Source organism: Pinus tabuliformis, chromosome 9, assembly GCF_031772625.1.
Source record: "Pinus tabuliformis cultivar Carrire ecotype Pingquan chromosome 9, CPIR1, whole genome shotgun sequence".
In the NCBI taxonomy this organism is placed as follows: Eukaryota; Viridiplantae; Streptophyta; class Pinopsida; order Pinales; family Pinaceae; genus Pinus; species Pinus tabuliformis.
Window position 1 is genome coordinate 1,713,840,517 of NC_142307.1, and position 24,485 is coordinate 1,713,865,001.

General features: G+C 38.8%; 1 protein-coding gene across 1 annotated transcript in view; it reads left to right on the top strand.

Moving 5' to 3' along the window:
• Positions 1 to 24,485, top strand: part of LOC149155551 (stromal processing peptidase, chloroplastic-like) — a 335,427-nt gene that overhangs the window by 289,874 nt on the left and 21,068 nt on the right. Inside the window, exon 22 of the mRNA XM_089445700.1 lies at positions 9,470 to 9,571. Within this exon, the coding sequence (XP_089301826.1) occupies positions 9,470 to 9,571 (102 nt within the window). The remainder of the gene's footprint in view (positions 1 to 9,469; positions 9,572 to 24,485) is intronic.

A 24,485-nucleotide genomic window follows, 5' to 3' on the forward strand; every position in this document is an offset into this window, starting at 1 on the left:
AGTTGATGAGCAGATAAAGTGACTTTTTGAATATTAAAATCTAAGTGACTTAAGTGGGTCAATGAGAGATTATATCTCCACCCTTGATCTCGATGGCTGAGATCAAATCTCTGCCATTGTATCTTAGGGTTTTCTTATGAGAAGACAAAAGGTCAAGAAAGGGGAAGAGACACCAATTCATTCTTCATGAGTATTGGAGAAGAGGAGAGAACACAAGATGAGATGACTTGAAGAAGAAGGGTGCAATTCATACAATTGAAGAAAAAAGAGCAGTCCGAAGAACAATTGAGATAGGGCACGAATCCCAAGCAGATGGCACACAAATCGAGGCAAGGTACAACACAAATTTTGAGCAGTTGTTCATCATTTAGTGCACAGTAGGTGACATGAATATTCAGGGCTAGTAAAATGCATTTAATACACATGCTATACAATAGGTGGGCACAATTTTGAAGGGTGAATAGGGCACAAATTTCAAGGGATTTACAACAGAAATTTCAAGGGCCATACAACACGAATTTTTGAGTAGGTTGGGCACAATTTCGAAGGTAGCTTAGGCACATAAATTGAGGAGCTGAGGCCACATGAATTTCTAGGAAATTTGGGCACAATTTCCAAGGGAGATAAGTTGCATTTATTGTTGATTTCACTACTGTAATAAATTCTTAGAAGAAATAAAAATTTATCCTCTCACTGGTTTTGCCTTGGGGGTTTTTCCAAGTTCATTTGACCAAAAACAACTGTGTCAAATTTTTATGTGCTTGTTTGTTTCTTATCTTACCAAAAGTAAAAAAATAGATTCTATGTGTTTCAATTTGTGGAAATATTCATGTTCATGACAACAACATATTAAATGTGGGTTGGACATTAAACTTGATAAGGAATCACTAAACTTGAAACTGGGGTGGGTCTACACACAAAATTTCTACATGATGTCAAAGCCAAGTGGACGAATGTGTTGAGACATTGAACAAAATAAAAAAACTTGTAGTATGTACAGAGATAAGTGTTGAAAGGGAGCAACATTTACCTTTGTTCAGAGTTGGACTTTTGTGTTGAGTTGAACAAGTCAAATGGTTACAGGTTTGATCGCTGAGGATAGGCTAAATAGGGCTGAAATTTGAGTCCATGGAGGGAAAAGATTGTGTTGGTGCTTGAAGAATTTGAGTTTTTGGACATTGTTGAATTTCAACAAGCGGGATGTCTAGGCAAAGAGGCTTCTCCTAGATGCCATAAAGGATCACCTCATTCCCCATGTGTCAGGAATGAAGTATGCTTTTGAGATGTGGAAGTCCTTAACAAAACTTTATCAAAGCACCAATGAAAATAGGAAAATGGTGTTGTTAGAAAAATTAAGAAGTACCAAAATGACCAAGACCGAGACTGTAGCATCATACCTCACTAAAATCACTGAAGTGAGAGATGAGTTGGCTGCGATGGGTGTTATGAATATAATTCATAACAAGTAAAATAAATAAAATTAATGTAAAATTTTAACTAATCAAATATTGGTTATGTTAAATAGTCATTAAGTTAAGTGAAAAGGCATGTCTGAAAGACATGCCCAGTCACGAAAGGACACCTGCTTAGGTATATATAGGCGGGTCCTCATTGTAACATTCATCACTTATACAATTTTATATATAATAAATTATTATTACAAATACCTCTTGTGTATTTTTACATTCAAGCCTACAAGCTATCAGTTTTTATGCTTCAGTGGTATCGGGGCCATGGCGTACAATATAATCATGTGGGTCTTTGAATGTTGTTCGCCACACAATGTGCCATTATGTTCACGTCCTGAATGAGTTGAACAATTTAGTAAAATTCAAGAAGCATTTCAGCGTTTAGAAAAATCATATGTAGAAGTTAAAGCATGTCGAAGGGAAATCGATAATAAGGAAGATAATAGCGACAGTAAAGAAACGAAACACGGTAAAGCAGGAAAGTAAGATTTTGATCAGAATGATAATAATGAAAACAAAGATGAAACAGATAATGATGAATATGAGAATGATATAGATCAAGATGATGATCCAAATGAAGGTGATGATATGAATATGGAAAATTTTGAAGAAGAGGTTATGTCAAATACAGATTATGATGAGAATGAAGATGATCCTAAAAACATAGATGACTATGAAGATGATGATGATGATAATGATGAAAATGACCTTGAAACATTTGAAGTTGTGCAACATGTTCCCTTAAATGAATTTGGTAAACTTGATCCATCAATCCATGATCAAAATGATGAAAATAATGCACAAAACATTACGTTTAATAATGGTGAAGATAAACTTGGTCGTAGTAACGAAGATCCACATGAATATGATGATGATCACAACCATAAACATAGAAAGAGAGTCACTCGGTTTCAATCTTTTGATTGGGATGGTGAAGAGGATGATGAGACAAGACCTATCAAGAAGCGAGGCAGGCTTCCAGATAATGGCCAGTCATTGCAGGAAGGTGAGGCACAGTTTTTAGATCACTGCAGGGAATATACCCCATTACAAATAGAGAGAGAAGGATCTGTAAAGTTTGACAAGAAGCGTTATGGTTCTTCACCCTTTGCTCGGTTGAATGTGGAGGGAGGTCAAAAATCGGTGAAGGGAAGTCAGACATATCGTGTTGGACTTGCTCCTCGGTTTGATGTGCAAAATTCCCTTCTTTGTGCTCCCTTAGGAAGAGGAAGGGGAAGGAGTATAAGTAGCTGGGCTCTACATGATTCAAGGTTCACCTCCATGGAGATAGTTGATTTTTCGTCAGCAATGCCTCAGGGACCTACATCTTCAAATATGTATCGTGCAAGGCCTATATCAAATCCTGGAAATTCTGCAAATTCATCATGGGATGCATTTGGGCTGATTCCTGGAATGCCTAATGGTGGTCTGGAGCAGATGCATACACTACACACGTTAAAATACAAGGAAACTGGAAATTTGAAGTCACATCCTTTGTTATGCCACTACCCTATCAAGGCTCAGTTCTTGAAGAACGATCCTTTTTATACTTCATGTGCTATTAGTTGCTGCAAGTGGAGAATTGGGCACAATTGCTTAGTCAAGACGTGCACTGGTTCTATAACATTCAATGTTATAAACATCTGCACTGATGTAGAGTTTGTAGTGTTTAGAGATGGCCTTCATACCCCCTGCATACTCAAGAGATCCAAACCTCTCAAATTTGCTTCCCCAATTATGCTTCTATATGATCATCTCTCCAGTATGGATTTCACAGGAATGACAATGAAAATACTGTTCAAGATTTTTGAGATAGTCCATAGTGCAATTTCTTGTTTATCGCTAAACCATTTAATCCTAGTTTGCTTAGACATAAGAAAAAATGATGGTCTTGATCCGGTAAGGGTAAGGGAAAGAGGTGCTATGTGTCGAAAGGCCTACGACATAACTGCAGAATTGTTTGAAACTGTAAATGTGGTTGATCCAAATGTTTTTGACCCACAAGAACGACGCAACGAAGGGCGGCTCTGTTACAACCATGTCACAACATTTCGACTTAGTTACAAATGTTATTGGTGCGCAGTGAATTTTCATCCACAAAACCATACATTTAAATTTTCTTCGTATTGGGGCATGACGATAGCCACCAGTGGGATAGACGCCGCTACCAATGGTTGTCTTCGTTAAAAGCATACTGCCACTTTGTTTCCACACCCGCTCTCCGCCATGTCTCCTTGCAACACTGCTGCTCTTCCGACAAGGTTGCTGTCATTCCAGTCTCCATTGAAAAGTCTGTATAATCTTGTTCCTGACTGAGTCGTAAAATCCTTGTCGGTTGGGGGTCTCAATGGTCACGTCCTTATCATGATTCGTACGAGGTATAAGGGTGGTCTTATATATATGACGAGGTTAATATATAATCGGCCAATAAACATTACAATAATACAATAATAATAATCTTATAATAACATAATTTAATTAATTAAAATAATTTAATTACTTAAATTATTTAATTATTATTATATATATATATTAAAAAAAACTTATAATAAATTAAAAAAAATTATTATAAAAAAATTAATAAAAAAAGAAAGGGGGAATGTTACTGATGAGCTACATGACGAAATGATGCCCAGATTATATACATCGAGACGACTGACACTAAGTGAAGAAAATCGACAACACTAAAGCTTTGAGGACAAAGCTTCCGAAGGAAGGGGCTATGTTATGAATATAATTCATAACAAGTAAAATAAATAAAATTAATGTAAATATTAAATAATCAAATATTGGATAGGTTAAATAGTTATTAAGTTAAGTGAAAAGGAATGTCTAAAAGACATGCCTAGTCATGAAAGGACACCTGCTTAGGTATATATAGGCGGGTCCTCATTGTAATATTTATCACTTGTACAATTTTATATATAATAAATTATTATTACAAATACCTCGTGTATTTTTACATTCAAGCCTACAAGCTATCAATTTTTATGCTTTAGTGGGAGAGACTGTTCTAGACCAACAGTTGGGTAGGGTTGCTTTGAGTGGTTTTTCAAAGAAGTGGGATGTCTTCATTGGTGGGATTGTGACCTGTGAGCATCTTCTAGATTGGGGGAGTCTATGGTATGATTTCATGCAAGAGGAGATAAGGCAGAATGGCAAGAGTGGAAGCCAACATGGTGGGGATGATGAGGAGAATGTTGCTCTTGCAACAAAGGGAAAGAAGTCCTAGAAGGGGTCCACGAGTGGGACCAAACAACAGGGTAAGCAAAAGGAGAAAGTGAGATTATTTGCTTGTCAGGAAATGGGGCACTATGCAATTATGTGTCCTAACATGAACGGAAAGAAGACAAATTCAACCTCAACGGAGGTGGATGCGTTTTCCACCAAGTTTGAGAGGGAATTCTCCATGTTGGTGAGTCTTGCCACTAGTGATACACCTTCTAGAATATGGTACATTGACAATGGAGCCTCACATCACGTGACAGGTGTCAGGGAGTATTTTACATGTCTTCGTGAGAGGGATGGAGATCTAGTGGTGGTGCTTGGTGATGACTCGACAATGAGGGCAGTTGGTGTTGGGATCGTGACCATATCCTTTTAGGAGTCACAGACTCACATCTCCCCTTAAAAGTGACAAAGGTCTTATATGTTTCGTGGTTGAAGAAGAACTTGATTTCATTGGCCACCATTGAGGACAAGGGATATGAGGTGGTATTTTATGGTGGGCAGGTTCTTATGTATCCGAGGGGATCCAATATCACTTTTGTAGAGTGATTGGAGTCCACCATGGGAAGTTATACAGGTTCATGTTTCAATCTAGTAGAGCATTGGTTTTGACCACTAGCAATAGCAATCTATGTGAGTTGTGTCACAGGAGGATGGCCCACTTGCACCATCAAACTCTAAGGAGATTGAGGGAGATTGTTACAAGAATACCAGATTTTAGTATTGAGCACCAAGATGTGTACAGGGGTGTGCTTAGGGAAAGTACATCAATAATGCTTTTCCAAGTAGTGATAGCAGGGTAGCGGGAATACTTGACTTGGTTCATTCTGATGTGTTGGTCTTATGTCTTCGTTATCATTGAGTGGATATGAGTACTATGTCACTTTTATTGATGACTTCTCTAGGAAGACTTGGTTTTTTTTCATGAAGACTAAGGCTGAGGTCTTCAAGAGGTCCCAAGAATTTAAGGCTCTTGTGGAGAACCAAACACAGAAGAAGATAAAGGTGTTGAGGTTTGACAATGGGGGCGAGTATACCTCCAAGGAATTCAAGAAGTTTTTTGCAAGAGTAGGCATTAAGGAGTTGACGATTCCTTACAACCCACAACAAAATGGGTTTGTAGAGAGGAAGAATGAGGCCATTGTTTGGGCAGCTAGAGCTATGTTGCATGATCAGGGGCTACCCTTCTTTCTTTGGGCAAAGGCGTGTAACAATACAATGTATATGTAGAACAGGAGTCCACATAGAGTGATGGGGAGCAAGACATGAGGAGGATTTTGTGAGAAGAAGCTCAAGATTGGGCTCTTTAGGAATTTTGGGTTCCTAACTTATTCACATGTCCCTGAGGAGAAGAGGAAAAAGTTAGAACCCATAGCTGAGAATGGCTATCATATTCTGTTTTTTTTAGCTGCATCAACCTCCAAGGGTGTATTTCCAGGCCCTTCCCAAGGCATGAGGATATGTGGATGCCGAATCCCAATGAGCCAATGGTTAGTTAACTTGAAGAAGGGAGGTGGAATAATGGCTCATAATATAAGATGGAAAGTGGTAACTATGGAATAAGGATAGGGCTATGCTATCTCAGTCATGAGTTCCCAAGTAGTGCCCCTTCCTAAAGCCATGGGTCATTAGGGGAGGTTCCACTGGACAAGGATAGAAAATCAACCTCCCATTTAACATGAGGGAACAAGAATAGGACCAAGACCCTTCATTCTTCGAAGTCACCCAATAACCCATGCCACAATGCCCAAATACAAATAGGCATAAGCACCCGATTGCATAATGAATAAAGTACCTTTTGATCAGAAGCCCACCTTCCAATATGTGCTCTTGATAAATGGGCGAGGAAACATATGACTAATGTGGATGGTGGAGATATGAATGGCACGTTGTATTGGTTACATTGTGGCTCTTAGGGGCCGCTGGCTTCCGGCTGAAAGAGATGAATAGGTGAAAAGTTTCTCTTAGGGGTCACCCACTTGGGTAACAATGCTTTTATGGTCTTATAGTAGTATTATTTTGTCTTCTTTTCAATTTTTTGTTTAGATGCTTGTTTCTCATTTTCCTCTTCTTCTAGTCTTTTCCTCCTCTTTGCAATTGTCTTTGAGCAACTAACAATTGGATGTTTTGTTTCCTTGAGTTGTGATTATATTTGCTTTTGGGCAAATATCCAAGATGTGTCTACTATTTCTTTTGTGAATGATGAGTTTTCATAAAAAATGACATCTTTGCTAACATTGATTTTCTTGTTGATAGGTTCACAAAATCTGTATGCTTTTGAGTCCAAACTATTGTTGTTACAGCTAATGTTTAAAGTCGGAAGTGGACTTGGAAGTTTGGAACTGCTTGATAGTGCGACCAGACTTGAGTTGGACTCCGATTGGCATCAGATCAGTTAATAAGTTAGGGACCATTTTACTAAAAAATATATAAAACATGAAAACTCTGAAAGCATATACCTTCATAAACATGAACATAAATCCAAGATTCCCAACCATTAGGGAGTCTTGCTCAAATTGGACTCTTTGCTTAAGTGCACATATCACCTAAGATCGACTCCATAACTTATGTATAAGAATTTATGGTAGTTAACGACTTTTTTAATTATCTTCACAAATCTTCATTGATCTGAGCCTAAATGTGATAACCAATCAAATTATGATTTTATCCTTCCCATTTGATTGTTATTGACTCATGATAAGATTCCAAGTGTTTTCGACTCCTGAGGGCCACTACAGGAGTCTAGAGTGTGGCAATAATTTCCACTAATTTCCCGTGGTGTCAGTTTATCAATCCCCACTCTACAAAATACTCTAATGGTGATGAAAACACATGATTTCCCTCAGTTTGATGGATGACTTTGAATTTCTCCTTTGCTCTCAATCTGTTGGTTCTTCTTTCTGAAATGAGTAAAAAATTTCAAACTCAGAATTTATAGGGAACCTGTCCCAGATCCTGTGTGACCTGTTCTATATCAGTCTGGTATGGAAGAACTGGTCCCTCAATTGGTTTGAGGCTCAATTTAGTGTCTTTGGATGTCTGGCTAGCCAAACGAACCAGTTTTGGTGCCAGTTCTGCTGGATTTTACAACATTTATCAGCACTGATTGGGTAGCCTGGTTCCAAATTTTTTTGGATTTAACTGGTGGTTCCAGTCAGAAATATCTGGTTCCATGTGTCTAGCCAGCTGAACAAATTGGTTCTGGTGCCAGTTTCATTGTTTTTTAAAATATTGATCAGAACTGATTGGGCAGATTGGTTGGTTGAGTGTTTTGGACTGAACTGGTGGTTCCAATCAGAGATGTCTGCTTCCGTAACATAATCGACTGGTTATGTATGGAACTGACCGTTTTTCCCTAAATTGGATGGTTTTGTAAGGCACTGTAGATAAGGTGCAAGGCCCACTTTAAGGCATATATTAAAAGGAATTACTAAAATTAACAAACTAAAACCCTAAACCTACACATAGACCCCTTCCACTAAAACCCTAAACCCATTAATACTTGAAACGATAAACCCACTAAAGCCTTAAAACCTAAAAAATTTAAAATGTTGAATCTGAATCATAAACCTAAAGTCTCTACTATTTTGGTCATGTGTATTATGGACCCTTGCTTTATACATCAAAATGCTTTGCATATATAAATTGGGGTAGGTCAGTTTGGTCACTGGTGCAGTTTATATAACATTGTTCCAAACTGTAACCAATGTTACATTCAAATTCAGATATCGATTCACCCAATTTTTTTTAAAAACCATGATGTGGATATGGGGAAATGACACACAAAGACAAACAGAGATACACACACACACACACTAAAAAGCCCTATGAACCAAAACGTGCAAAATTCATATTTCAAGAATCAAACCATTCATAATCTGTTGAATATATGGAAAAAGAGAGTTCCCATTAATATATTGTATCAGCCATGAGAGTTAAGATTCAGATATGGATCCGCCCAATTTTTTTGAAAAAGCCATGATATGGATATGGGGAAATGACACACAAAAACAGAAATATGTGTAAACCAAAAAATCCTAAGAACAAAAAGCATACAAAATTCAAATTTCAAGAATCAAACCATTCATATTTGGTAAATATATGCAGAAAGACAGTTCCCACTAGTATATTCTATTAGCTACGAGAGTTAAGACATTATATGTAAACATTCCTCACACATAAAATGAGTGTGTAAACATTGACATGGCATGTAAGCATTGTAGACATGCATGATAGGTATACATTGCACTCATCAGATTGGTGTGTTTTAAAATAGGGCATGGGTATAAATTATAAGGAAAATGTTTACAGTTTAGGTCCTCTTACTTTTGTTTTATTTTTTCTGGAAGTTTTTAATCGGATGTTTTATTTAAAAACAGTTTCTTTTTGGAGGATCCACCTGCGATTTATTTTGACCAGGATGGAAACATATCCCAGGCTGATCTTCATGCAGATCATCAGTGTATCCAATTTAGAAACAAATTCTTGGTCTTTCTAGCTGAAGTTTAAACTACAAACAAGTCATCACTGAACAGTTGCATATTTAAAACTTAACTGATCACAAATAATGGTGTCCAACCAAAATTTATGCTTAGAAAATATATTTAGTTAGTTTTGTTTCGAGATTCATACTTCCGCTCGGCACTTGTCAAATTTTCATGGACTGCTCTCTTTCGCTGCATTTTTGGTCATGCATGTCTCATGGACTTTTATTCAATTATGTTCACGAGGCTCCTTTACACTGACGAATTGGTTGGGAATGTGTTTTGCAGGCTAAAAGAACATTGTTGATGAGGCATGAGTCTGACATGAAATCAAATGCATATTGGTTAGGACTACTAACACACTTGCAAGCACCATCTGTTCCTAGGAAGGTAGGTTGAAATCTATTTTATGTTTCAAATTCCTTTGCTGCATTACATGTTGTTTCTTTAACATAACATTTGGTAGTTGAGGTTGCAAAAGATGTATTTCTTCATTAAGAAGACACCTTCAAAATAAACCTTCATTAAGCATTTGCTACTAATTTATGTTTCCTCAATTGCAACTCATGCAGAACACAAGTTAGAATATGCTTTTGAACCTTATCCATGAATAATGCCATTGCCATATTGAGATTCCCTTATGATTGAAACATGGCCACTGCTAGAGATTTCTAGGTTTGTTGATGGTTAAAGGCTGCTAAGTTTTTGTAGTGTCCTAGTTGCGTTATCAATAATGCTATTTGCAAAGGATCAATGACACACAAAGAATTTGAAATACCTTAAGATGAAAAAGGAGGAGCTTAGGACCTTAGCCTTTGTGCTTCTATGCCAATGAAACAACCTTGTACTGTGTTGGGACAAATGAAAAGTCATAGATCTTAAAGCCCTGCCTCCCTGTAATGTTCCCATAGTAATATCACTGATTTAACTTACAGAAATTTCTTCAATTTTTTATCCAACAAATAGTAGTGCAAAAGCTCTCTTTAAAGCATTTTCACAAACATTTTATGTGAAGGCATTTTATCAAACATATTGTGTGCAAATGAAGAGGACTACTATGGTAGAGACATTTCTTCGAACATTTAACATGAAAATATATTTTATTGAAGAATCTTCGGCGAAAATCACATAGAAAAACTTATGTCGACGCGTTTCGAACCATCCAGTGTGGTTCATCGTCAGGACAAGTTGAATGAGCAAATCACATTTAGCACATTAAATAGACATGGCAGAGAATCCATGACTCAACGGCTAAAAATAACAGCTATGATAACGGCTAGTTTGACCAAGAAAAAGGGAAATTTATTATTATTAATAATATTCTCTTTTTTTTTTTAAGTAAATCAAAAACTAATAATTTCAAGTATGTTGAAAAATTAAAATGAATAAAATTAAAAATTATATAAAATGAATTACTTTTAAAATTTTAATAGTTAGTTATAAACGTCAAACATATTGTTATTATTAATAATATTTACTTTTAAACCTAAAATTAATAATAAGAAAATCAAAAAATAAATAATAATAATAATAATAATATGTTGAAAAATTAAAATGAATTAAATTAAAAATTATATAAAATGAATTACTTCAAATATTTTTTAGTTTTGACGAACATTTACTCTATGTTCAACGTTTATAACTAAAAAATATTTAAAGTAATTCATTTTATATAATTTTTAATTTAATTCATTTTAATTTTTCAACATATTATTATTTTATTATTTATTATTTATTTATTTTTTGATTTTCTTATTATTAATTTTAGGTTTAAAAGTAAATATTATTAATAATGACAATATGTTTGACGTTTATAACTAACTATTAAAATTTTAAAAGTAATTCATTTTATATAATTTTTAATTTTATTCATCATCATTCTCTTATCCTGAAGATGGATCCCATTTGGGATTCGAAACGTTGGTACAAAAATACAAAAACTGTGGACTCTCCGATCAATAATTCAAAAAATTTTATTCATTTTAATTTTTCAACATACTTGAAATTATTAGTTTTTATCACTGTTGATAATATCGGCGATATTCGGAAATATCGCGATATTTTCGGCAAAACGATATATCGCCGAGAAAATATCGCGATATTTTCAAAATATCGGCAAATATCGGAAAATATCGGCAAAATATCGCAATATTTTGAAAATATCGGCAAAATATCGGCTATATTTAAAAATTTGAAAAATTTATTTTTTATGCTTGCCGATATTTGCCGATATTTTGCCGATATTTTCGCCGATATTGCCGATAAGATATTTTCTGGACCCTCGTCGATATTTTGCCGATACCGATATTTTCAACACTGGTTTTTATTATTAATAATAATAAATTTCCCTTTTTCTTGGTCAAACTAGCCGTTATCATAGCTATTATTTTTAGCCGTTGAGTCATGGATTCTCTGCCATGTCTATTTAATGTGCTAAATGTGATCTGCTCATTCAACTTGTCCTGACGATGAACCACACTGGATGGTTCAAAACGCGTCGACATAAGTTTTTCTATGTGATTTTCGCCGAAGATTCTTGAATAAAATTGATATGGATCACAGAAATCTTAGTTTAATAAATGAAAATATATATTAAACCGTCAAGTAGCACAATAAAACTCCAAATATGTCAGCCAATATTTATTAATTGTTAACAACAAATTACATGCTAAACTATTTCCTTTATTGGCTGCAAAATACAATGGGTTTGGAATATGTAAGCTTCTATGGCAAAATGGATCTGGATAGATGGCTCAGCAAAGCACTAGACTGAAGTTATTAACTTGGCCCCTCCACAAATAGAAGTCAGCCTTTGCAAGGAAGAACTCAGACTTAGCTGTAAACTCAAACCATAGCAACTAAACTCGGCGTCAGCAATTGATTCGACCTCATGGAACCAGGATTCGGCCTCTGCAAGCAAGAATTTTGTGTCAACAAATAAACTTGAATCCTAGCAAATAAACTCAGCCTCCAGCAAATAAACGTCAACCAGTGTTACTTGGGAGCGGGAGCGGAAGCGGGGAGCGGGAGCGGAAGCGGGAGCGGGAGCGACCATTTTCAGAAGCTCCCGGTTTGGGAGCGAATCCAGGAGCGATTTTTTAAAAATATATATATTTTTTATATTTTTTAATTTTTGATACATATATGTCAACAAAAACATGTAGAATGATGAAATAGACATAAAAAACATAAAAAAACATAAATTGATCATTGAACCATATCACATCAATCATCTAGAAATTATAATCGTCATCAACCTTAGTAAAATAATAAATTAAAATAACATTCAATTCAATAACATTTATCATCATTGATCACCAAAGTAACAAGTTGTACTTGTAAGCCAAGTTTAACCATTACAAGAAGTAATATCGAAGATATTTCTAAGTCCTAACTTCTAACTGTTAACATGATATGAAATGTTAAAAATTTATAAAATGAAACATGAATAATGAGATGAAATGAAACAACTTTAGTCTTTCACAAAGCATCATATTCATAATTCACAATCATTACCAATGAGTTATAATTGCCAAGGCCCAACTTCAAACTTCAAATTTTCATTGTCACAGTGATATAATGTTTACAAAAAATATCATAATGTCATAATGATATGAAAGAGTCAAGAGTCAAGAGTCAAGGACTCAAAACTCAACACTGAACAGTTATGAAAACTAAAGTGACAAGTCTAATAGAAACTAAAAAAGACAAGTAAACTGTAAATCTACAAGTGGCCCTTGCCACGAGAGTCTCCAGGAGTATAAGTAGGTCGTGGTGGTCTTCTAGGAGTCTCCCGCCCAGACCGACGACCAGAACTAGAGCCTCCACGCGAAGGTGTCGATGGAGGTGGCGACAGCAATGGAACAAGACTCGGGCCCCGAGAACTGCTACTGGATGGTGGAGGTGGAGGTGGCATGGCTGCTGCAGCTGCTTCAACTTCATCCCGTACAAGCTCATCTTCTAGTTCTTCCATATGTACAATGCCATCCTCCAAATTGTCGTCCTCAGGGTGATTGTCCCAAATTTTATATGTGGGATCTTCATTAGCCCGATCACAGTAATGGCTCAACAACCTCAAATTGTAGTGCACATAAACCAAGCTTTCTGCTCGGTTTTCGTTGAGCCTGTTTCTTTTCACATTATGTATATAACTGTAGGTGCTCCAACACCTCTCTGCAGAAGAAGAATTTACAACCTGTGCAGGAACTTTCAATGCCAATTTTTGCAAAAGTCCGTCGCCGCCATATGTTTCCCACCATGTGAGAGAATCAAATTTATCTTTGTCGTCCATTGCATGGAAGTTACCATACAAACCACTGCCAGTGAAGTATCTGCCTATTTCAAGGCACACAGCTGTACATTCCTCCCTGTCAGGCACCAACTTTTCTAATGCATCCAGATATCCTTTAGTTACCTCTCGATCTAAATGGGGTTTGGTCCTAACACCACCCCCTGCTGCAGGTTTGCCCAACCAAGAATCTGAGTAGTATTTTGGCGTAAGGATATACGCCAAGCAATGTAGTGGAAGGTTAAGCCTTTTCCACCGTTCACACACACAATCGTGAATCAGATTGTACAAGTCGGGATCTCTGTTATTAACAATGTCTTTTATTTCCCCCAACATGGTATCCATTTGCTCATACACCTTGCCAATCACTGGTTTGTCTGTATGTGCAAACCGAATCATGTTATAAATTGGCTTGGTGAAATCCAATACCTGTCTCACAGTTGTCCAAAACTGCCCATCAAGAGCGGCCTCCTCCACCGTTTCAAAACCTGCAATGTCAGCTACATTTGTAGCCCTTTCCTTTAACACCTGCCAATTTGGACTTGATACCATGCTAGCTAAACCCTCTCTTACCTTCAAAAGGCGCCTGAAGGTGAGGTAATAGCTACCAAATCTAGTCCTCGCAATCTTCAGTAACTCCAATCTCGAGTGACTGCGGAAAAGGCCATGGGTATTGCTATGATTTGTAATAAATTTTATCATTTTTTTTCCTTTCTTGTACAAATCACCAATCCATTGGTATTGTTCATTTTTGTTTTTGACAATATCATGCAACAGAAGGTTCAATGTGTGAACCAAACATCCAGACCAAAATATGTTCGGGTATCTATCCTCAATAATTGCTCCCGCTGCCTTACAATTAGGAGCATTATCAGTGATGACTTGGATGACATTGTATGGGCCAATACGCTCAATTGTTTCAAGCAATGCTTCTGCAATGTTGATAGCGGCCTTGAACTTGTCTGAGTAATCATGTGCAGCTAGAAAAATGGGACCACTTCGGGACACAGCAAGAACACTTATCAATGGCTTGCCTTTTACATTTGTCCATCCATCAGATACAATGGACACCCCATTGTCAGTCCAAGAACTTGTCATTTTATTCAAAGAATGTGATATTTTTGCTTTTTCATGATCAAGGCCAACAGTTCTTGCCTTGTCATACCCAGGGCTCTTGTATCCTTTAGGGGCATCATTTATGGCAGAAACCATTTCGTGCCAATAAGGTGAGCGTAGAACATTGAATGGTATCCCATTTGCATAGAGGAACCTGTAAATTTTTGAATCCACATCATTCCTACACCCCTCATCAAGGAAATCTGATATGGTTCTACGGCGTAAAGATGATGACCCTGAGCCTCCATGTCCATATCCACTGCCTTGGGAGGATGCTGAAGGAGTTCTTTGTGAGCTTTCAAAGAAACCCCTTGATCTTTTTGCTTTGTATTGGGCGTCCTCCTCTTCCTTTATGTATTTGGCTCTATCTGCTGTTGACACCACGTTGCAAGTTCTGATTCCTATTTGTTTCTCTCCATCCCATGCCCTTTTCCCGCAAAGGTGTCTTCTAGCACGGGTGTATGAGCCTGTGTAATTAGTGTTGCAATGGGGGCAATGAAATTTAGTGGTTCCACCCCCTCTCCCTGTTTCAGCCCTCTGAACATATTTCCACAATGGAGTTTGGTCTTGTTTAGTTTTTTGACCCTCATGTTCACCCTCCTCCACATCCTCCTCACTGGGGTTTTCACCTATTTGACTTCCTCCGGCTTCTTCATCCACCTCTTCAGTTTCAGGCCCCCTCCGTTTCCTACTCTCCACCACCATAATAACCAGAAAAGGGACCAGGAAGAGGAAAATGCCAATAAAAATCCCCAGGTCCATCGTGTTTGATGTTTGTAGGGTTTGAGTCTTGAATCTGCAAATTAATTTAGTTTATTGGGATTAATTCATTTAATTTATTAATTTAATTTAAATTAATGATCTTTAAACTCAAACAGGTAAGTTAAACTAAACAAACTAACTACCTAACGAACTAAACTAACTAAATGATTAAGTTACTTACCTCTGCAAGCTTGCTCCTCGTTCCTTGGCACTTGCTCCTCGCTCCTCAGCTCTGGCTCCTTGCTCCTCAGCTCTTGCTCCTTGCTCCTTTGCTCTTCCTCAGCTCTCAAGCTCAAGCTCAATCTCATTGAAATGATTTTTTTTTGGCCCATTGGGCTTATAAACCAAAAAAAATTAGTTAAATTTTTTTGTTTTTTCGGGTCCGGCGGAATTTTTTTTCCGCCGAACCGCTCCCGGTTTTTTAAAATTCGCTCCCGGAGCGTTTTTTAATGCCCGGGAGCGATCGCTCCCTGAAGCGCTCCCTCACAGACCAGGGAGCGCAAATTTTTTTACGGGAGCGCGCTCCCGAAAATCGCTCCCGTCCGGGAGCGATTTGGGGAGCGCGCTCCCGACCCGCTCCCGCCCGGAGCGCGCTTCGGGAGCGGGTTCGAAGGGGGGGGGGGGGGGCGCTCCCCCGCAACACTGAACTTGACCCAACAAGTTAAATTTGGACTAGCAATATAATTTTGGCCCAACAAGAGAAATTTGGCCCACCAAGATAAATTCGACCCAGCAAAATTAATTTGGCTACCAACAAGATAAATTTGGCCTAGCAAGTGAAATTTATCCCAGCAAAATAAACTCGGCCCAACAAGATAAATTCGGCTTCTACAAATAATTTGACCTCCATGTTAGTTTTTGTAGCATCAGATGTGTTCTAACCATGAAATTTCATGTAGAGGCTAGAATACATGACATCTCCAAAACCCAGAAATCGTTTCTGAAATTCCACCTAGAAGTGTCTCAATTAGATTATCAACCATTTGTAAAATATTTCCTGAGTCTAAACTTAGGAATATGGTTAATTAATCAGTTTTAATTGAGATAAGGTGAGAATCATCTAGAAACTCAGACGGATCAATCCAAAAATAATCTGAGCCATTGATTAAGATTTAATCTTGGCCGTTGGAGTCCCAACATGAAGATATAAGAAGGGATTGATGTGGTGACGGAGAATACACCAGAGAAGATATTCAGTGGCCCAGGCAGTTCGATTTTCACAATGGTAGAGTTTTAGCTGAGAAGATAGAGCCATAGGATGAATAGAAGGTGGTAGAGGAGGTTAGCAACATTCCAGGAGAAAATATTCTAGTCCCGGGAAGAGGCAATGAGAGGAAGGCTGAAATCCCCAAAGGCTATGTGCAAGCACTGCGCAGAGGGTAACACAAAAGGTTCAACGTGTGGCTAAGGAGGCAATTTCGGTGGAAGAAATTCGCTGTGGGGTGAGAGAAAATTCTCGGAATAATTTTGCCAATATTTTCCTCAGATTGGATTGCCAGTAGAACGTCTAAATTATTGTACTCATAATTGCTGCTGAAGAATAATAATAAAATCCTCATATGCTGCACTGGTTTTCCCACATTGGGTTTTTCCAGGGACATTTGTCCAGAAATAACCGTGTCAAACTATTTGTGTGTGCTAGAATTTCTCACTTTCCAGTGTTTTATTTTTCGCAGTATTTTTATGGTGAAAATTGTAGTTGTGATTTTATTCATTGTTTGCCATAACAAATAAATTGCATAATTTAATGTTGATTTGGGGTAGCATCGAATGTGCTCTAGCCATGAAAATTGGTGGAGAGGCTAAAGCACATGAGATCTCCAAGACCCAGAAATGGTTTGGATAGATTGTACCCAGTTTGAGAGATATTAAAATAATTAATATTTTTAATGGAGTTCCTAAGTTTGAACTTAAGAAAAATAAAATATTAATGGGTATTAATATAAAACTGGGTTAGAAGGTTCCAAAAGTCATGGATCAAGCCAAATCTAATCTTAGCCGTTGATTAGAGATTTAATCTCCGCTGTTGAGGGACCAACGAGAAAAATATAAGAGGAGGCTTGAGGGTCAGTTGGAGAAGACACTAGAGTGATCAGCGAAGTTGAATCAGTGGACAGCAACGAGGGGCAGTGAGTACGAGGCAGAGAGGCAGAGACAATACTGGGAGATCAGCACAGAAGTAGAAAGAGAGAGAGCAGTAGCCATTCCAGTCTATGTAGAGTCTAGAAGAGGTAGCGCAAAGCCCAGAGAGATTGTGGCATCCACGCAAAGGGCAGAGGGAGTGACGCAAAGGCTCCCAGACGCTGCGCAGTGCTTCAGAGGGCTGACACAGAGGGTCCTAGGGCTGACGCGGGTGAGTAGGAGGCTGACACAGAGGCCAAAAGGGCCAGTGCTGAGCTTCAGTTGTGCTGGAGAGGGTTTCGTGGGACAGGTTTTCTGAATACCTATTTCTGGATATAGAGGTATTGTTGCTCTATATTTTTCTTTGTCGGGTGAGCTGGTTTAGGCACCCAGTTGTACTCAGATAAACTGCATAATAATATAACCCTCTGAATAGCTGCACCGATTTTCCTGCATTGGGTTTTTCCAGGGACATTGGTCCAAAAATAACGATGTCACTTGTGTGCTTGTTTTCTTTTAGTTGATGTTCTGTAGATGTTGATATTGTACTTGTGTTTATTTTTAGTATTTACATGGTAAATAACTTGTTAAGTAATTAAACAAGTAGGAAGAAATAAACCAAATAGTACAGGAAGAATTTCTAATGGCTAGACTTAGAAATCCCAACATGGTATCAGAGCGTGGTTGCAGATCACAGGATAACTGAAGGCATCAGTCGAGCAGAGCATTTGTAGCAGATTCAACTGTCCCGAGTGACAAAGCTGATACTTGCAGAAAGCAACAGAGGAAGGAGTGACGTAGAGGGACTGCGTCATCATTCTGGGCTAGAGAAAGGTACCGCAGAGGCTAAGGGAGGCAGAATCAGGCTCACGCAGAGCCACGTAGAGGCTAGGAGGGCTGACGCAGTTGGCTGGGGGAACTGATTTGTCGGTGCCAGGATTACACAGAGCCAAGTGGCTCAATCCTTCAGTTGCTGGGGCATAGGAGGCTGTGGTCATAATAGTCAATCTTGCAAGCTCAGAAGTCAATCTTGTCTCCTGCTCATCTCTACTCTTTTGATGAACACTTGAATCTAAAGAAGAAGACTCATCATAGGGAAGCTCAAGCTACCACACTATATCCAAGGATAATAGGCAAGTTACTGTGGAAATTTCTGAATCTAACACATCATAAATCCCTACTGCATTATCTGGTTTATTATCTCCTACTTGTTCTTTCCATTAACAAGTTATTTATTAATATAAATACTAAAATAAACACAAATGCAACCTTCACACATACAGATCAACAACTGAAATAACTAAGACAACACAAGGGACATCGTTTTTTTGGACAATCGTCCTCGGAAAAACCTAATGTGGGAAAACTGGTGCAACAGATATGAGGGTTTTATTATTATGCAGTTTTCTGAATACAACTAGGGTGCAAGAAATGGCTCAGCCTTCAGAGATTTTCCTTGGCAGAAGAACCTTGCTCCGGAGACAAATATTCTGGCGGATTAACGACTGGATGATGAGCCCCATAGTGACTTCGACAGTTCCTTAGTTGGACAACAAAAGTTGCTCCAAACTTCTCTTTGGAATTGCGTCACCCTTCAGGGACCGTGTCACCCTCTACGGCTCTGCGTCTGCCTCTCAATTCTCAGATTTCCTCAGGAAAACACCATAGCGCAACTCTTTCCTCCCAGCGTCAACTCTGCTAGCCTCTACGTCTGCCTGCGTTAGCTCTGCCTGTCTTTGCATCAACCCAGGTTGTCTCTGCATTGTTTCTTCGACATTATCTCTGCCTCTCTGCTATGTATTCTCGGCCTTCTGCCGAACTGCCCCTCTCTGCAATAGATCACTAACTCGATTTCTCAGCAAACCTTGCCCCAGAAAATTGAATTCTTGATCAACTTGATGTATCTCCAATTGACCGTCAAGGCTCTTCTTATACTTTTCCTGTTGACGATTCAACAACCGAGATAAAGTCCCTAATCAACGGCTAAGATTACATCTAGTTTGATCCTCGTTATTTAGAACTTTCTTACCCATATAATATTAATACACATTAATATTTTAATTTTCCTAAGTTTAGACTTAAAGCCTCATTAAAAATATTAATTATTTTAATATCTCTCCATTCGGGTCGAATTTCCCCAAACGATTTCTGGGTTTTGGAGATCTCACGTGCGTTAGGCTCTCCACCAATTTTCATGGCTAGAGCACATCCGATGCTACCAAAAATCAACACCCCCTCTTAGCGAGGAATGTGCTTTAGTAATGTTTCATCATAGAAACATCACGCTGATCCTCCACATCAGTACTTGTGCTGATGCTTGGCCTGCTACCTCACATCCCCTGCACTGCTGCTTCCTGTACTGCTACCCATGACATTGCCACTGCTACATTTGCACTGCAACTTTCTCTCAACATGCTTCCCATACTGCCCATAGCACTGGCATTGCAACTACTGCACTCTAACCCAGTTACCAATAAGTATGTAACTGACTCCCCCAAATACTGACATCCGGGTTAGTTTGGAAGCCTGGTGATGCTGAAGCTGCTTTTGCTACTAACCCGTGCTTCCTCTGTTGCCACTGCATTGTTGCAACCTCACACTGCTGCAACCTCTACTGCGCTGCTACAAAACTCTACCCTCTAGCCTTGCCTTGCTGCTTCACCACACTTTGCTCCACCCGACACCTATCATCATGCTGCTGTTATTAAGGGCTCCCGTAGCCAAATGTGATCCAAGAGTTTGGGTACCTCAACGATCCTGGCCCTAGCATGTAGTCCTCTCAACTACAGCTCGATGTCTCCCCACCTTTTCTCTAGAGGCACATCAACACTCATGGCAGAATCGTCATTAGTCTCGACCTCTTTCTCTGCTTTAGCTGTAGCTGCCTTTGAATCAAAAGCTTCTCCCTTGCCTTTCTTCTTGGGGCACTGAGATGCATAATGTCCCAACTCCCCACAGTTGAAGCACTTGACTTTGGAGATGTCCTTCTTCTTCATCTTCCCTTGCTATCCCACATATGCTAGAGAAGCATCCTCCTCCTCCTCTTTCTTGACTCGAGCTCCCTTACCACTACTCCCCGCCTTGGTCATCGTCCTAATCTCTTCATGTCGAAGAGATGCCCACATCTCCTCCCAGCGGGGAAGAGTAGCCCTGCCCAAAATACTTTGGACAAATGTCTCCCACTCCTCGGGGACTGCATTTAGGGCAGTCTTGACCAGTGTTTTAAAAAATGGCCAACACGGAATTGACTTGGCCGAGTTGGTCCGAGCCAGGCCTGAAAATTGTGACTTGTACAAGTAACGGTTCGGTCGCCCGGGTTAATATCAAGCTGGCCGAGTTGTTTCACAGCTCGGCTGACTCGATATTAACCCGGCCGGCTCGGCCGAGTTCGTATCAACTCGGCTAGGTTACGTACAGCGGCCAGGTCACTTTAAAAAATGCGATTTTTTAAATTTTTTATTAATCGCTGAGTGTGGGGGACTCCAAAGCAATTTAGTTTTTGTTTTGTTGGTCTTTGGGGTCCATTCCCCTCTCCCAAACCCTATTTAACCCACTCAACCCCTCATTCTCTCACAGCCATCACATGCATTTGAGTGAGAGTTTGTGAGGAGTTGTTGAGTTTGTTTTTTGGAGTAGCAGTGAGGAGTCTTGGGCAAGCATTGTAGCTGGAGTGAGGAGCTTCTTGGGTAGCCATTTGGAGCAGCATTGAGGAGTTGGTTTCTTGGAGGAAGCTTGAGGAGGTAGTTTGTGCCTGGAGGTATTTTTTTCAGTTGTACAAATCTGTTTTTGCTTATTAAATTTTATGTGCAAATCTAGAAATCCTAAAGAGTGTTTTTTGTGAAAGAAATGAACATTGAATCAATGTTTTTTTTTTTTTTTTTTCATTTTCAGATTGTTTGCTTTCATTTCCAAGTCAAAAAAATGGCACTTAGAGTGAAAGATGCTGCTTGGGCATATGTTGAAATGGTTGAAAGTCAAATGCATTGCAAATTTTGCCATAAGAAAATTAAGGAAGGTCCTAGGGGCATTAATAGGCTTAAACAACACGTGGCGGGGATTAGAGGCCAAATTACTCCATGTACCTCACCAGAAATTGGGGAGATTAGGAAGGAATTGTTAGCTAGCTTTGAGAAGTTTAAAGAAGATAAGGCTAGGCAAAAAGAGTTAGAGGCTGAAATTGGGAGGAAGAGGAATATACAAAAAATGATGGCTACCAACCCCCATTTTGATTTTGAGGGTTTTTCCTTTATTTCTTGTACTGATGCATCCAACCCCTTCCGATATGTTCCTCCCTCTTTTGAGTCTATTCAAGAAAAGGGAAAGGGTAGAATGAAAAAGGGTGATATGAATATCAAAAACTATTTCACTCCTTCCTCTCCATCAGATGCACATGGTCCTCAAGCTAGTAGAAGTCAAATGCAACCCACTTTAGATGACCATTGGAAGAAAGAATTGAGGGAGATTGCTTGTGATTACATAGCTAGATGGTGGTATGATGTTGATATCACCTTCAATGCTTCATGTTCACCATATTATAAGCCTATGTTTGATGCCATACATGCTATTGGAAAAGGCTTCAAAGGCCCTACTGTGCATGAGTTAAAGGGGTATCGTTTGCAGAAAGAAATTTTATCCATTAATGACAATTTGAAAGATTTCAAAGACTCATGGGCAAGAACAGGATGTACCATCATGTCAGATGGATAGACTGATCAAAGAAACCATACCATCATAAACTTTATTCTCTTTTGCCCGTAGGGAACCATGTTTTTAAAATCAATTGATGCATCCGATAAGGTAACAGATGGGCAATTGTTGTTTCAGCTATTGGATGAGGTTGTTGAGGAGGTGGGGGTGGCTAATGTTGTTCAAGTCATCACAGAGAATGCCTTTAACTATGTTCTTGTTGGTAAACTGTTAGAGGGAAAACAGAAGACCATCTTTTGGACCCCATGTGCTGCACATTGCATAGACCTCATGCTTGAGGATATTGGAAAATTAGGTTGGGTCAAAAACACTGTAGATCATGCCAAAAGCATAAAAAAATTTATTTACAATCATTCATGGATTTTGAGCCTCATGAGGAAACATACTGGGGGCAGGGATATTATTAGGCCTGCCATCACTAGATTTGCTACTCATTTTTTGACATTGCAATCTATGCTTTCACAACATAGAAACTTGCAAAAGATGTTTTCCAGTGAAGAATGGAATCTAAGCCAATGGTCTCACAAACTGGAAGGCAAAGAATTGAAAAAGAAAGTTAATGAAGAAATATTTTGGAGAAAGGCAGCAGAGATTGTGAAGCTTGCTGAGCCACTGGTTAAGGTGTTGCGGTTGGTGGATGGAGAAAGATTCGCTATAGCCTATGGGCTTCATTTATGAGGCTATGGATCAAGCAAAGGAGCAAATAAAGAGGGCATACAAGGATAAAGTGGCTAAGTATGGGCCCATTTGGGCAATCATTAATGAAAGATGGAACAATCAACTCTATCACCCTGTACATGCGGCTGGGTATTTTTTGAACCCATGGTATCATTATAAAGCGAAGGAGACAGGAGCTTTGAGGGGGGAGATTAGAGATTGACTGATTGATTGCATTGATCGCATGATCCCATTGGAGTCTGATCAGCTAGAGATACACCGACAAGTGACGACCTTCACCAATGCCTCGGGTACCTTTGGGAAGAACCTAGCAAAGATTGCAAGAGAAGCAGATGAGCTAGGTAAACAAAAATTTCAATTTTCAAATTCTTAATAGTTTTTTAAAATTTTGTTAAATCATTTATAATTTGAAAGTTGGATATAATTTGTAATTTTGTTGAGCTAACTCATTACAGTCCTATGTTTTTTGCAGCACAATTGTGGGAGGGTTTTGGTAGCCATTGTCCTGAATTGCAAAAGTTTGCAATTCGTATTTTGAGTCAAACTTGCAGTGCTACTGGGTGTGAGCACAATTGGTCCGTCTTTGAGAGGTTTCACACAAAGAAGAGAAATCGTTTGGATAAAAAACAGTTAAATGATCTAGTCTATGTGCAATACATCCTCCGGCTCAGACGCAACCAATTGCTGAACAAAAGGCTTGATTCAGATCCCATTGTGTTGGAAGACATTGATCCAACATCAGATTGGGTAGTGGAGAGTCATCCAACAGAGTTTGCTTCTGATGAGGATATGGATTTTGAATTACAGACGATAGCATCACTCGAACATGATATTCAATTGAATGCAAATCATGATCCACTTGTACTAGCCTCAGCCTCACAGCCAACAAGTCCTCTAGTTGCAGGCGCTTCCTCCGCTCAGCCATGATAGAAGTGCAACCACATATCTCGTCTATCTTAGCTTGCATCTGCTGCACAGCCTGCTAGTGCTACCACTTCTACAATTGTAGTTGGAGATGATGATGAGGAGGGCCCATGGGGCCCCCTGTCTAACTCTGATGATGATCCAAAGATTGATCCACATGATCTTGGCTCCTCTGGCAGTAGCTACTAGCCAGTAGTACTGGTCACAGTTTACTTTTGTTGTAGAGGCCATTTCTAGCCTCCTTGGTTATGTGTTTTTGTTTTGATCATGTATGTATTGGACAGTGCACTGGGTGCCATTTTGATATAATGGATATATTCATGAGCCTACTTTGATCATATGTTGTCTTCCATCTATATTCTAATGCTGTGTGTTTGGAAACATGAATGAAAATCTTTAAAATTATGTTTTTTATAAAAAAAATAAATATTTAATGTATTTTTTACAATGACTGAGTCATTGAAATCGAGCCGCCCGAGTCGATACCGAGTTGGAGTCGGAGTCTAAGTTTTAAAACATTGGTCTTGACCATAAACTTTGGATCTGGTGTAGACCCCCATGGAATTAAGATGCTCGCGAATCTCTTGCAACTGACAAGGAAAGGATCTATCTGCTCTCCCTTCTACATCTGATATGACCTCAACTGATACTCTAATAGCATCTTCCACTGTACGGAAGAGCCCTAGTATAAGGTGGTTAGGGTGTCCC